The sequence below is a fragment of the Toxotes jaculatrix genome, chromosome 17, assembly GCF_017976425.1.
Source record: "Toxotes jaculatrix isolate fToxJac2 chromosome 17, fToxJac2.pri, whole genome shotgun sequence".
NCBI lineage: Eukaryota > Metazoa > Chordata > Actinopteri > Toxotidae > Toxotes > Toxotes jaculatrix.
Genome location: NC_054410.1, coordinates 1,215,001 through 1,227,500, shown reverse-complemented (window position 1 = coordinate 1,227,500; position 12,500 = coordinate 1,215,001). Strand labels below are relative to the sequence as shown.

Genomic DNA, 12,500 nt, shown 5'->3' with positions numbered 1-12,500 from the left:
TCGTGATGCATTTTACTTTTTTTTTTGAAATGTTGTTCCAGACGTCCACTGGTTTCCATTTATTTCCATATAGTGTGAAAATCAATTGACAGACTCTTGAAACGTGCTTGAGTTGTGTGAATTCATCACAGTGAACATGAAGTGTGACAGTTCGGCATGCAGTTAGTGTGTCTGAGGCCGGACTGGCACAGGCGTGTAGACTGTAGGAGCTCATCAGGAACGTCCACTGAGCTAGAAATGCCTGGCTGTCAATCATTGTTCCACATGAATCTATTGCCTAATTATTATTTACTGCTTCTTTAAATATATTTTGCGATGTTTAATTTTATGTTTGTTAATTGTATTTTGTATTTGCTGTGAATGATTGTTTTCTGTGAATCCTCTCATTCATCACTCCTCTTGCTTACCTTTCCTTCTCCTCCCACCTCTCCTCCTCCTCCTCCTCCTCCTCCTCCTCCTCCTCCTCCTCCTGCTCGTTGTCTCTTGTGGCTGCCGTTAAAGAACCTCCTTCACGTTTTTTTTGTGTGTTTCACAGTGACCCCTACTGGGAGCGGCCAGCTAATGCAGGCAGCTGCTCCGCCGCCCGGCCCAAGACCCTTCACCTGGCCGGCCAGCAGCATACCTCCTCACCATGGTAACGTTTGTGTGCGCTCCTGGGAGCAGTAGTAGTAGCACTAGTAGTATTAGTAGTAGTGTGTGTCTGTGTGTGTGTCTGTTGTGTTGGATAAGAGCAGTGTGAATAGTTTGTTAAACAGTTTTTGTTGTTGTTGATTTGAAAGAGCTCCTCTCCTGTCATGGACCTGCTGGTTGGACCAGTTCTACCTTTGTTTTCTCTGCTGATCCAGAGTCAGACCTAAGGTTGGTTTTCCCGCGTCTCTTATGGAGCCATATTGAAAATGATAGCATAGCATCCGAGTGTCTCATGGATGAAGACCTGATCCATGAGAACGTCCCTGAGCCGAGGACAGTTGCTGACTTCTGACTCAGAGGGGAAACCTGGAAAATGGTTGAGTCGTCTCATGCTGTCGTTTTGTAAAGCATCTTTTAGTTTCAGAGGAATTTCCTTAGGTTGGGAAGCACCTGAAAACTCTGATGTGCCACAGTATCACTGATCTGCAGTGCCGGTCCTCTGGTCCTCTGGTCCTCTGGTCCTCTGGTCCTCCAGCTCTGTCTGTCTGTTTCCAGCTGAGGCACAAACAGAGAAATCTGTGATGCCAAGTTGTCCACCGTCTCTGCTGCACAGGAGCAGACTGCTGGAAATCTTCATTTTAGTTTAATCACATCATGGAAAATATGTATTTAGATGCAGAGGTGATTTGTGAGTCGTGTGCTGTTGCTAATGCACATTTTTTTTTCTCATGTCAGAATTTTAGTTCTGTTAAGGTTCAGACCAAAGTTCAAACCTGTGACAGTTCAGTAACTGGACCGTTGGATCAGAGCTCAGTGAACAGGAAGCATCAGCAGGGTGTCAGTGTTGTGTCAGTGGATGTTTATGATGCAGAACTCTCTGAGTTTTGTTCCCCATTTATGTGTGTTTACTGTGTGTGTGTGTGTGTCTGTCTGTGTGTGTGTGTGTGTGTGTGTGTGTCTGTCTGTGTGCGTGTGGATTATAAAGGAGGGATTTGTGTCAGAGTCAGGCTCAGAGCTGAAAGGAGACGGCAGTTAATAGCTCTTTATATGACGAGCTTAACGCCGTGTAGGTCTGTAAATAAGCACACGCACACACACACACACACACGCACACACACAGAGCTTTTTTACAGACACCATCTAATCACATGCAGTGATTAATTTATAAATCAGGGCGTCACAGGGCACAGAGAGGGAGCTGGTCCAGCAGGTCAGGGCACAGAAAAAGTCCCTAACCCTAACACATCAGAAAATCTGCAGAGCCTGGAGCACAACAACAACAGCAACAACAACAACAACAACAACAGCAACAACAAAAACAACAACAGCAACAACAGCAACAACAAAAACAGCAACAACAACAGCAACAACAGCAACAACAACAACAGCAACAACAAAAACAACAACAACAACAACAGCAACAAGATGCTGAGTTTTAAAACACACAACAAAACTGTTATTTACATTTATTAATCAGAGATTTGGTCAGTTAATTATTGAAGCATCAGTTCTGTTGCTATGGTTACCTGCCACTAATTTAGACCTAAGGTTAAACTGTTGACCAGGTGTTTTAACACACACCTGCCAGCCAATCAGAAACCAGTTTTCCATGGAATGGACACGTCAGTGGGGAACTGTGTGTGTTTGTGTGCTCGTCTGTTAGGTTTGTGTTGTCAGGATGTGCCTGTGTGTGTCTGTATCTGTGTACATGTCTTTCTGTGGTTGTGTGGACAACTTTTGGTTCATAACCATCGTTGTGAGGACATTTTGTCCTGTCCTCACACCTTTAAAGGGTGGGTTAGGGTTAGGCACTTAGGTGTGATAGTTGGTTAGGGTAACACATTATGCCAGCCAGTGTCCTCACAGCTATAGAAAGACAAGACTCTGTGTATCAGGATGTGTCTCTCTTACTTTGGCGGGGTGTATGTCTAATGTTAAGGTGAAATTGAGATAAATGGTGGAGGAGCTGTGGGGCCACAGAGGCCCCTGATATACACTCCACCTGTCTACTCTGCTTATAGCTGTGTGTGTGTGTGCAGCTGTGTGTGTGTGTGTGTGTGTGTGTGTGTGTGTGTGTGTGTGTGTGTGTGTGTGTGTGTGTGTGCGCACAGACACCAGCACACACACACATCTATAGGTATCTAACCCTCTATACAGTATGTGTGTGTTTAGGTTAATTATGTGTCTGTGTGTTCTCTGTGGAAATGTTTATTTACATGCATGTATGCCTGAGTGTGTGTGTGTGTGTGTGTGTGTGTGTGTGTGTGTGTGTGTACTGATGTGTATTTATAGTGTGTGTGTTCAAGTGAGCAGAATGGTTGTAAACTAAAAGAGACAGATGCACCAGGGAGAGCTTGCCTACTGCAGCGCCCAGTTCACACACACACACACACACACACACACACACACACACACACACACACCATGAAGCTGCTGTTACTCAAGTGGTACCTAAGTGAGGCGAGAGAGAAAGAGAGAGAGTGTGCGTGTGTGTTTGTTTGTGTGCGTGTGTGTGTGTGTGTGTGTGTGTGTGTGGAGAGAGAGAATAAAGGCTTGCTGTGCTGTGAGACAATAAAAAGATGAAAATGGAGGGAGCAGAGAAAGAAGAGGGAGAGTTTGTTTTTCAGTCTTGTTTACTGGTGTTAGAGAGAAAGAGAAGCAGAGGGAGGGGTGTGATTATCTGAACAAACAGGATGTCTGCCTGTGGAAAAAAAAAAAAAGACTGTTCTGACGACTGATGGTCTGGTTCCACATCAACAGGATGAAACTACCTACAGGCACGATGACCGAGGAGTGATGGGAGAAAAGAAGTGTCCGGGACGGACAGGGAGGTCAGGATGGGTGGATGACATGAGAGCCTGCTGCTTCCTGCCAACAGGGCGGCACTCTTTCCCGTTTTCGTGCCTAAACTTTAACCGTGTGGTTTCTTTCTTTCTTTCTTTCCTTTTTTAGGTCTTCCATCATTCCATCCATCCTTTTCTCATTTATCTTGTTTTCTTCTTTCCTCAGTCCTTCATGTTTTCTTTCCACTATCTCCTTTTCTTTCTTTTAATCCTTCTTACATCTTTTCTTTCTTACACTCGTCTCACCTTTTCCCTCCTTTCAGTCTTCTAAATCTCACTTTTTCTCAGCTGGTTTCTTTCCTTCCTCCGTTCTGCCTTTTTCCTCCTCTCATCTTTTTATCCTCATTTAATTTTTCTCTCTTTCATCACATCCTTCTTTCCATTTGTCATTTCTTTCCTTCCTTTCTTCCTTTGTTCCCTCTGTTTATTTCTGTGTAATTCTAACTTCTTTTCCTTGTTGTTTTCCTTCCTTCCTTCATCACGTCCTCCTTCCTTCCTCTCTTCCCTTGTTCTCTCTCTCTCTCTCTCTGAGTGTTGGTTTGATGGCGGAGGCGTGTGATGCGTTCTGATGTGTGTTTTTTTTCCTCTCCCATGTCGCATGAGTCGACTCCTGGCGTGTCGCTGACTTTGTTCAACTTTCTGTCTTTGATGCCACACGTTCTCTCTCACCTTGCTTTTCTTTTCTAACCTACTTTCCCCTCCATTTTTTTTCACTCCCCAAAAAACAATATAGATTCTCCTTCTCTCCATCTCTGTCTTTTTATTTTGAAGAGACAGAGCACCAGGAATTCAATAATTTAACCTTTTCTCTTATTTTGTCTTTTATTTTTCTATATTTTATCATCTACCTGTGTCTTTGTCTGGCAGGAAACATGTTAATAATGAATTGTATAGATTTAGAGTGTGTGAGTGTGTGTGTGAGTGTGAGTGTGTGTGTGTGTGTGTGTGTGCGAGTGTGTGTGTGTGTGTGTGTGTGTGTGTGTGTGTGTGTGTGTGTGTGTGTGTGTGTGTGTGTGAGCAGCAGAGAGCTTTTGAAGTCGTGATGTGATGTTTGTAGCCCAGAAGCATTGATCTTCAGCCCCACCGTCTGATTGCCACTGAAATCACCAGTCAGAATGTTTGATGAGGTTTGTTTGAAATAAATCAGGAGGATGAGTTTTAGCTAATATCACCTGAGACCTTGTTTACGTTGAAGAAATCAAACAGGAAGCTGGCAGCAGTCAGAGAGCAGTCAAACCTCCGGACTCCGTTTTGGTTTTATACTTGTTTGTGTTACAAGTCAGTATTTTCTTTCTTTCCTTTCTCTGTGTTTGTACAAAGCGCAGGAGGCAGTCGTCCATGTCCTGTGTCCCACGTCTCATTAGATGGTTTGAAGCAGATCAGTAAAAGTTTTCTGCTTGTGTTGACCTTTTTTTTCCCCGATGCTTTGAGTGATTAAACAATCATAGAAATGCTGATCATTTAGTTTAGTTTCCACTCACAGAGCTTAAAAAGCTGCAACTGAAGCTCGGGCGTCACGTCTGTACGAGGACTGAGCTGTAATCTGACCTGGCGCAGATGAATGCATGAATCAGCTTCTTTGGATGCGGTTTTCAGAGTTGGGATGAAGTGTTTCAGAAACAGTGAGTCAGGAGAGATTTCCACACACAGTCTGAATCTGTGTGCAAGGTATCTGAAACCAAACAGCTAAAATCAAGTCAATCATTGTGTTTCGTTTGCTTGTTGCACGTCTCAGATTGTGATGATGAAAGTGTTAAGAGACTGAAGGTGAGGCAACAGCATCAGGTTGGTCGTTGGTGCAGAGTCTAAATCTTACGTCGAGAATAATAAAGATTTCTGCTCCTGATCAGTGAAGCATGTTGAATGCTCTTAAACATCTGATAAAATGGAATATTTTCTCTGTCCTGCTGTGAGAGCAGGTTTCAGTCAGGAGGCAGAGAACTCGCTCTCTCTCCTTCTTTACCTCCAGAGTGAACAACATGAAAGTTCAGCTGCAGTTTTTAAACAGCAGCATTTTACAGTCTCACGTTACGTCTCCGATGCCAAGTGTCCGTCCAGCAGTCGTTTCTGACTGACGCTGGATTCTTCCTTCTGACAGTCTGTGTCACCGCTGGGCTTCCACTGCACCATGAGAACGACAACACCAGGTATCATCCAGATAAACGTGTGAACTCCTCATTTGGCCTCTCTTTAAAATCCACGAACACACACAGGAGCCTGCCGGCATGCGCCACGTCAGTCCTCACACCTGTCAATCCCTCGTCTCCACAGCGTCACTGTGAGGAGCTGCTAACTCATCTTTGTGGACCTGAGAGACGAGTCATGGAGTCGTCTCAGACAGTTCTCAGAAAAGTGTTGAAAACGACATCTTTTTATTTTGACGAGCATTTATTCAACAGCAGCTCCAAACTGCAGCCTTCTCCCTCGTCTCTCTGATACCAGCTCCCTCTTCTCCTCTTCTGTCTGTCCTCATAACAGCAAATCCCTCACCTCGTTGGACAGCTACCCACCTGTGGCGCCCGCAAAGAATCACTCAAATCCAGAGCAAACACACACGCATTTTTATTCACACAACATATATTTACTTTTCCTTATTCCCGGGGTTTTGTTTACAGTGAAAAGACTTGACTTTCACCCCGTCTTCACCTGCCTGAGCTGCTGCGCTGCTGCTCGCTGTTGCCCGCGGCACTTTTTCAGCATCGCCCCGGCTTGTTACTGCAGCGAGATGTCCCCCCGAGGAAGACGGAGCGCCGGAGAGACATGGCACACATGAAATAAACCTGCTGCTCTGCTCCATTACGGTGCCTATAGACGTGTTGTGTACGGTTTTCACAGGAGAGGTGGGAGTTTCCTGTGTGTGTGTGTGTTTTGTGTAACATATTGTTGGTCTTGTGGTGTTGAGAGTGAGACAGTGAGAAGGGATGGGATGAAGCCTCACAGGACATTTACTTTGATTCATGTTCTGCTGCTTGAAGGAGGAATAAATCTTGAAATCAGCTGAACTCGAGCCGTTCCACGTAGCTGCAGCTCGGTGTGAATTTGGTGCCATCTGTGATGTGTGGTTTTTTTTTTTAAGCCTTTATTTTTGTGGTTTTACAGGAATTGAAGTTGGTTTTTAAACTAATCCTAACGGACCATTTGTGTTAATGAGTCTGTTTTAAATTCTGCTGCAGGTGAGAAAACTGAGTCCAAATAAAACCCAGTTGCGCAGAATTGTAGTTTTTCCTAATTCCACATTAAAAATGTATGTTTAACTTGTTTGCTTTACAAATGAGAGGAGGACGTGTTGCTGCTGTGGTTAGATTGAACCTAACACGGCGCACAGAGAATGCACCGGCTGTTGTCCTGCTTTATTCTGTTTGTGTTTCAGGTTTTTGTTTTTAAAATCTTACGTTGGACATTGTGCTGGATTTGGATCAGAGGGGTCAGCGTTTACGTTTGATTTAATGAATTGAATTGTGTCTTTCTGTCTTTTGCCGTCTCAGTTGTTTGACAGTTGACGGTGGAAACAGACAGGAAACGATGGGAGAGAGTGAGACAGGTGACGTGCAGCAAAGGTCCCCAGGCATAATGTAATGTTAGTGTTGCTTTCACAAGATGACATGATGTTTATGTTCAGTTTAGAAAGATCTGTGTGTGTGTGTGTGTGTGTGTGTGTGTGTGTGTGTGTGTGTGTGTGTGTGTGTGTGTGTGTGTGTTGTTAGAGGAACACGTCTTCGTTCGACAGTTTCTTTGATTTCAAATTCACAACCACGAACGGATAATCGATTAATTTTTTTAGACTTTAAACACAAACCGACTCCTGTTGTTTGATACGAACTCCAGGACAAAACTTCTCACATCGTCTCGAGTACAAACTCCGTCTTTCTCCACCTGCCTGTTTTAAATACCATTAAAAAGTAACTAACGAAGTTCAAACACATGAAAGCTATTATTTCATCGCATTAAGGGCCGCGCGTCGACCAGCGGCCGGATAAAAATCTTTTTAATAATTCAGCCTGTTTGTGGAGGAATGGTAGATTTTCAATTAGTGTAAATATATTGTAAAAACACGAAGAAGAAAGTAGAATCTGGTTGGTGTTGAGGCAGTGATAGAGAGAGAGCCTACAGCCAGAGCTCAGCCACCGCCTCTGATGTACGCCTTATTAATTTCATTTACTCTGTCCAGAGAGAGAGAGAATTTGTAATTCGGTGTTTTTGAAGGAAAAAAAAAAAAGATCAAAGGCAAATTAAGTTGAGCAGGTCCGTGTAATGTGTGGTTTCGAAGCCCGGAGCATTTACTGCTCTGTGAGCGCAGCACTGAAGTGTGTGTGTGTGTGTGTGTGTGTGTGTGTGTGTGTGTAGAATCGCTTCTTCACTTGCCATTAGTTCATGTGTGCTTAAATTTGCATGTTAACACACACACACACACACATGTGGGTTTAAAGAGTGGGACTGTGTGTTTATGTGTGCGTACACATCTGTGTGTGAATTTATAATATCTCACTGAGTCTGTGTGTGTGTGTGTGTGTGTGTGTGTGTGTGTGTGTGTGTGTGTGTGTGTGTGTGTGAGAGTATTAATAGTTGCAGGAGTAATGGTGTTAGCAGCAGTGGTGATATGAACAGTAATCACTGCATTACTCGTAGTAATAGTAGTCAGTGCTGAGGCAGTACTTTTTAAAACAAATCTTATTTATAAGCTGGAGATGCCAATATTACAAGTAACAGTATATCTAACACTATTATATTTGTCCACTGATGAAGACCATTATAATCAGCCGAAAGCTCCAGAAGTTTGAATTTCCAAGGTCAAGAAGTAACTTTGCACACTGAGCATTTCATCGGTTTATTTCTTGTTTAGTTTTTTAAGTAAAGTGAAATTGACTTTAGTTTGGTTTATTGTTTTTGTTGTTTGGCTGAAAAAAAGAAAAAGAGTTATTTAATTTAGCTTTAACCCACACGTGACACAAAATCTAAATCAGTGTGATCAGAGAAACTTTCATGAGGGTGGAGGTAGTAGAAGTAGTAGCTGGAGGAAGAGTGGCTGCAGTGTGTGTGTGTGTGTGTGTGTGTGTGTGTGTGTAATGATCCAGCTGTTGGCTGCTGCAGCAGTGAGATTGACAGGCAGCAGCGGTAGTTGCTCTTATTCATGAGCGTCTTTGCTTCACATTTCAGCCATAATTAATAAACTCACACATGCCTGTGAGGTTAGTCTGAAATATTAACAAGATCACACACACACACACACACACACACACACACACACACACACACACACACACAGAGTATATACAGTGGTGGTAAAACCTGCTACAGAGGTAAAGAAAGAACGAGAGAGAGAGAATTACCGACTATTTTACAGCGTAGGTTTACAGTATATAATATATAATTAATTGGTTTATCGTCCTTTTAAAATGTTTTGTTTCTCCAGCAGTTGAAAACCACCGATTTTCCATTTGTATAATTATAAAACAGCATTTTTCACATTTTCACCGAATACGTTTCCTTCAGTTTTCTGTCGTTAGCTTCTGTAGCAGTAACAGTGATGTGTGTGTGCGTGTGTGTGTGTGTGTGTGTGTGTGTGTGCGTGTGTGTGTGTGTGTGTGTGTGTGTGTGTGTGCGTGTGTGTGCGTGCGTGTGTGTGTGTGTGTGTGTGTGTGTGTGTGTGTGTGTGTGTGTGTGTGTGTGCGTGTGTGTGTGTGCGTGTGCGTGTGTGTGCGTGTGTGTGTGTCTGAGAGAGAGAGGCTGCAGGGTGTAACACGGCGTTCATGGTTCTTTCAGACATGTCTCATATGAAACAACAAACACAGTGTCTCACAGAGACCAGGAGACGTGTGTTAGAGTAATAGCTGTAGTAAAACCAGTAAGAGCAGCACATGTACACACACACACACACACTGAATCAACTGCTCTGTTGTTTACTCTGTCACACACACACACACACACACGCACACACACACACTTTCCTCTGTCTTCCTGATCCAATGTGATAGACAGGCCAGATGTGTGAGTGTTTGTCTTTTCCTGCACCTGCATACATTTCTGTGTGTGTGTGTGTGAGTGTGAGTGTGAGTGTGTGAGTGTGAGTGTGTGAGTGTGTGTGTGTGTGTGTGTGTGTGTGTGACAGCCAGTCACCTTGCAGGTCTGCAGCTCACGGCTGCATGAATAAACATGACTGCCTGTCTATATCCACTCCCAGCTGCACTGCTCTGCTGCACTCCGCTCTGTTCTGTTCTATTCTGTTCTATTCTATTCTGTTCTATTCTACTCTACTCTGCTCTATTTTAGGATTTATAAATACAGTATTTAAAGTTTTAAAGGACTCCCATGTTGAGTATTTTACAATTTCACATCTGTGCATTTCCATATTTTTTATGTCTTTGTTGTTATAACATGATTAAGATGCAGCCTGGTCATTACAGGTGGATCAGAACCGAACAGAAGACAGTAGAGCTGTGGACACTTCAGCGTCTCTGTCCTCTGCTGGTCTGGTGTCTCAGCTCAGTGAGACTCAGCCTGAACAGCAAAGCTGTGACATGAACAATGAGCTAAAACTCAGACTCAGCTGATAACTGTCAGTAGATTTCACTTCTCACAGTCATTCGATAGAAGACGATGCTGCTGTAAAACGATTCTGTAATTAAAGAAGAGGAAAAACAGAAAGTGGGGAAGAAGAGAGAAAGTCAAATGTGTAAGAAGGAAGGATAGAAAAAGAAGAATTGGAGCCGGTGGTGAGACAGAGAGAGGTGTGATGATGAAAAGCCAGATGCAGGCAGCTGTGCCACTAACATAATTCACCATGAAGAAGAAGTTTTACTGTGCAGCCTGTCTGTCTCACTGTCTGTCTCACTGTCTGTCTGACTGTCTATCTGTCTGTGTGTTTTGCTTCCTTGAAAATGATTTCGCATGTTCCAGAGTTTGTTTTTGTGTGTTGTGTGTATCAAACACTCCATTAACAAACCCTGGCCATTAGCTCCAGCAGCTCACCTGAGGACTCCGCTCACCTCTGCCTTTGATTTCTGTTCCAGCTGCCTTTGATTCATAAATCGTTTGCGATTTGAAGCTGAACTTGATCTCTAACTTTTAATTGGATTCAGATTCGCCGGGCTTGGGCGCAGGAGGCCCTTGGCAGTCGGCTGTCAGAGACGTTGGGGAGGTAAAGCGGCTGCAGTGCTGCCTGGAGTTAGCTCTAATTAACCGTGTGTGCTGGTTGTTGTTTTTTTTTTTAGGGGATAATTCGTGTTTTTCGTTAGCTTGTGTTTTTTTTTTTTGATCTCTTGCCTGGACAGATAGAAAGATTTTCAAATGCTCTTGAACCATCAGCCCCAGAAGAGACAGCTGAGACATGGTGATCTATGTATGGTCTGAGGACCTGTAGGGGACCTGCAGGAGTCCTTCAGTGGTCCCTAAAGAAATTTGTCTGATAGCGCGTTGTTAAAGAATGTGTCAGTCATAAAGAATGACTGAGGCTGTGGAGGAGGGATGAGACTGGAGTTTCACAGAAAACAAGATGAGACGTGGAGACAGTAAACAGACAGAATACTGAATGAGAAACGTAGTTTAGTTTCTGCTTTATCGATATTCTGATGTTTATGGGCTAAAATGGGGCTAAACGAGTTTGAAAGGTTGTGGTTTGAGATGTGTCGGCGAAGGCTACAGCTCCTCTTCTAACTACTAACTACCAACTTTTCCTGCTGCATTTTTACACCGTTTTATTCCAAGATGTATGAAAAAGTAAATAAATTTGAAACAAAATCAAAATACTTGCGATGTTAATGCTGAGAAGTAAAATTTAGAGACAAATCCTGGCTACAGCCACAGTTTCGGTTATAAACAGTAAAACTACTGTTTCAGGTTTTTCAGTGGCCACACTTCAACAGAACTGCTCCACATTGAACTACAAGCATTTCAGATCCATTACACTGAATGTAACAAAGAACTTTTGGCCACATTTGGGCCATTTTTATCCTCGATGTCCCAGACTTTGATCTCCAAATCACCACTGTCATATTTACTGTGAATTTATTATCATGGTTATGAGGAAAAATGTCAGAGTGAAACAGAGGGAGAGGGAAGAAGGGAAGGATTCAGAGAGAGACAGAAAAACAGAGAAAGAAGTGAAGACAGGCTGCAGACACCCACTCTGTGTTCCAGAGGTTAGCGTCCTCTAAACTGCAAATATGTTTGTTTAACAACTGGACTGAAAAGCTGAGGGACGGACGGAAAACCAGGGAGGCCGACAATAAGACAGGAAGACAAGAAGACAGACAGCAGGCTGTAGGACTGTCACAAGACCTGTTGGGCTGATTAAAATGCTGCCTCCGGTTGACCTCTTGGTTGACAGACAGGCAGAGAGACAGGTAGACAGACAAAGAGACAGACGAGCCGTAAGGTCATCATCCAGCCTGTGTCACCCAGTTTTGTGGAGATTCGACTGTGAAAGTCTCCCTCAGATTGGCTCTCGCTCTGCCGTCAGAAGCCTATCTGTTGGAGGTGACTCGGATAGACACGCTGCATTTAGAAACCACTCTCTCTCTCTCTGCGCTTCCTCTACCTGTCAGTTGCCCCTCTCTCGCCCTATCTCCCCCCCTGCGATTACTCCCCCGCCCAACCACCCCCCTCCTTCTCGGCAGGATCTCAGCCTATTTCTTATAGTTATGGTCCACTTGCTGCATGGAAAAGATTTAGCTGGCAATCCCTCTGGCTCAGATAGGGCCAGAGCAGGAGAGGAATACTGGGCCAGGCTGAGATGAGCCGCGCTGAGACAAGATAATGGTTAAAGAGCTGCGGCGGCTGAAGGCATTAATGTCAGAAAATTAGGTGTTGAAAGTTCCATGCAATCAGAGCAGTGGCTGAGATCGTACCTCAGATATGTGTTCTGACAGACGCAGTGAACCAGACTCCATTTGAAATTCTGATGTTTCAAAGACTCACCGTGAAACTTTCACAACATTAAATATAACTGTAGTACCATTATGAGCAGCACTGGTAGAAACACCAGTGGTGTTGGCAGGACCAGTACCAGGACCAGTAAATGTGCCGTTAGGA

At 43.8% G+C, this 12,500-nt stretch overlaps 1 protein-coding gene across 1 annotated transcript in view; it reads left to right on the top strand.

Annotated features, from left to right (window-relative positions):
* LOC121197383 (neuronal PAS domain-containing protein 3) overlaps positions 1–12,500 on the top strand; it is a 204,534-nt gene that overhangs the window by 59,583 nt on the left and 132,451 nt on the right. The window contains exon 2 of the mRNA XM_041060972.1: positions 536–634. Within this exon, the coding sequence (XP_040916906.1) occupies positions 536–634 (99 nt within the window). The remainder of the gene's footprint in view (positions 1–535; positions 635–12,500) is intronic.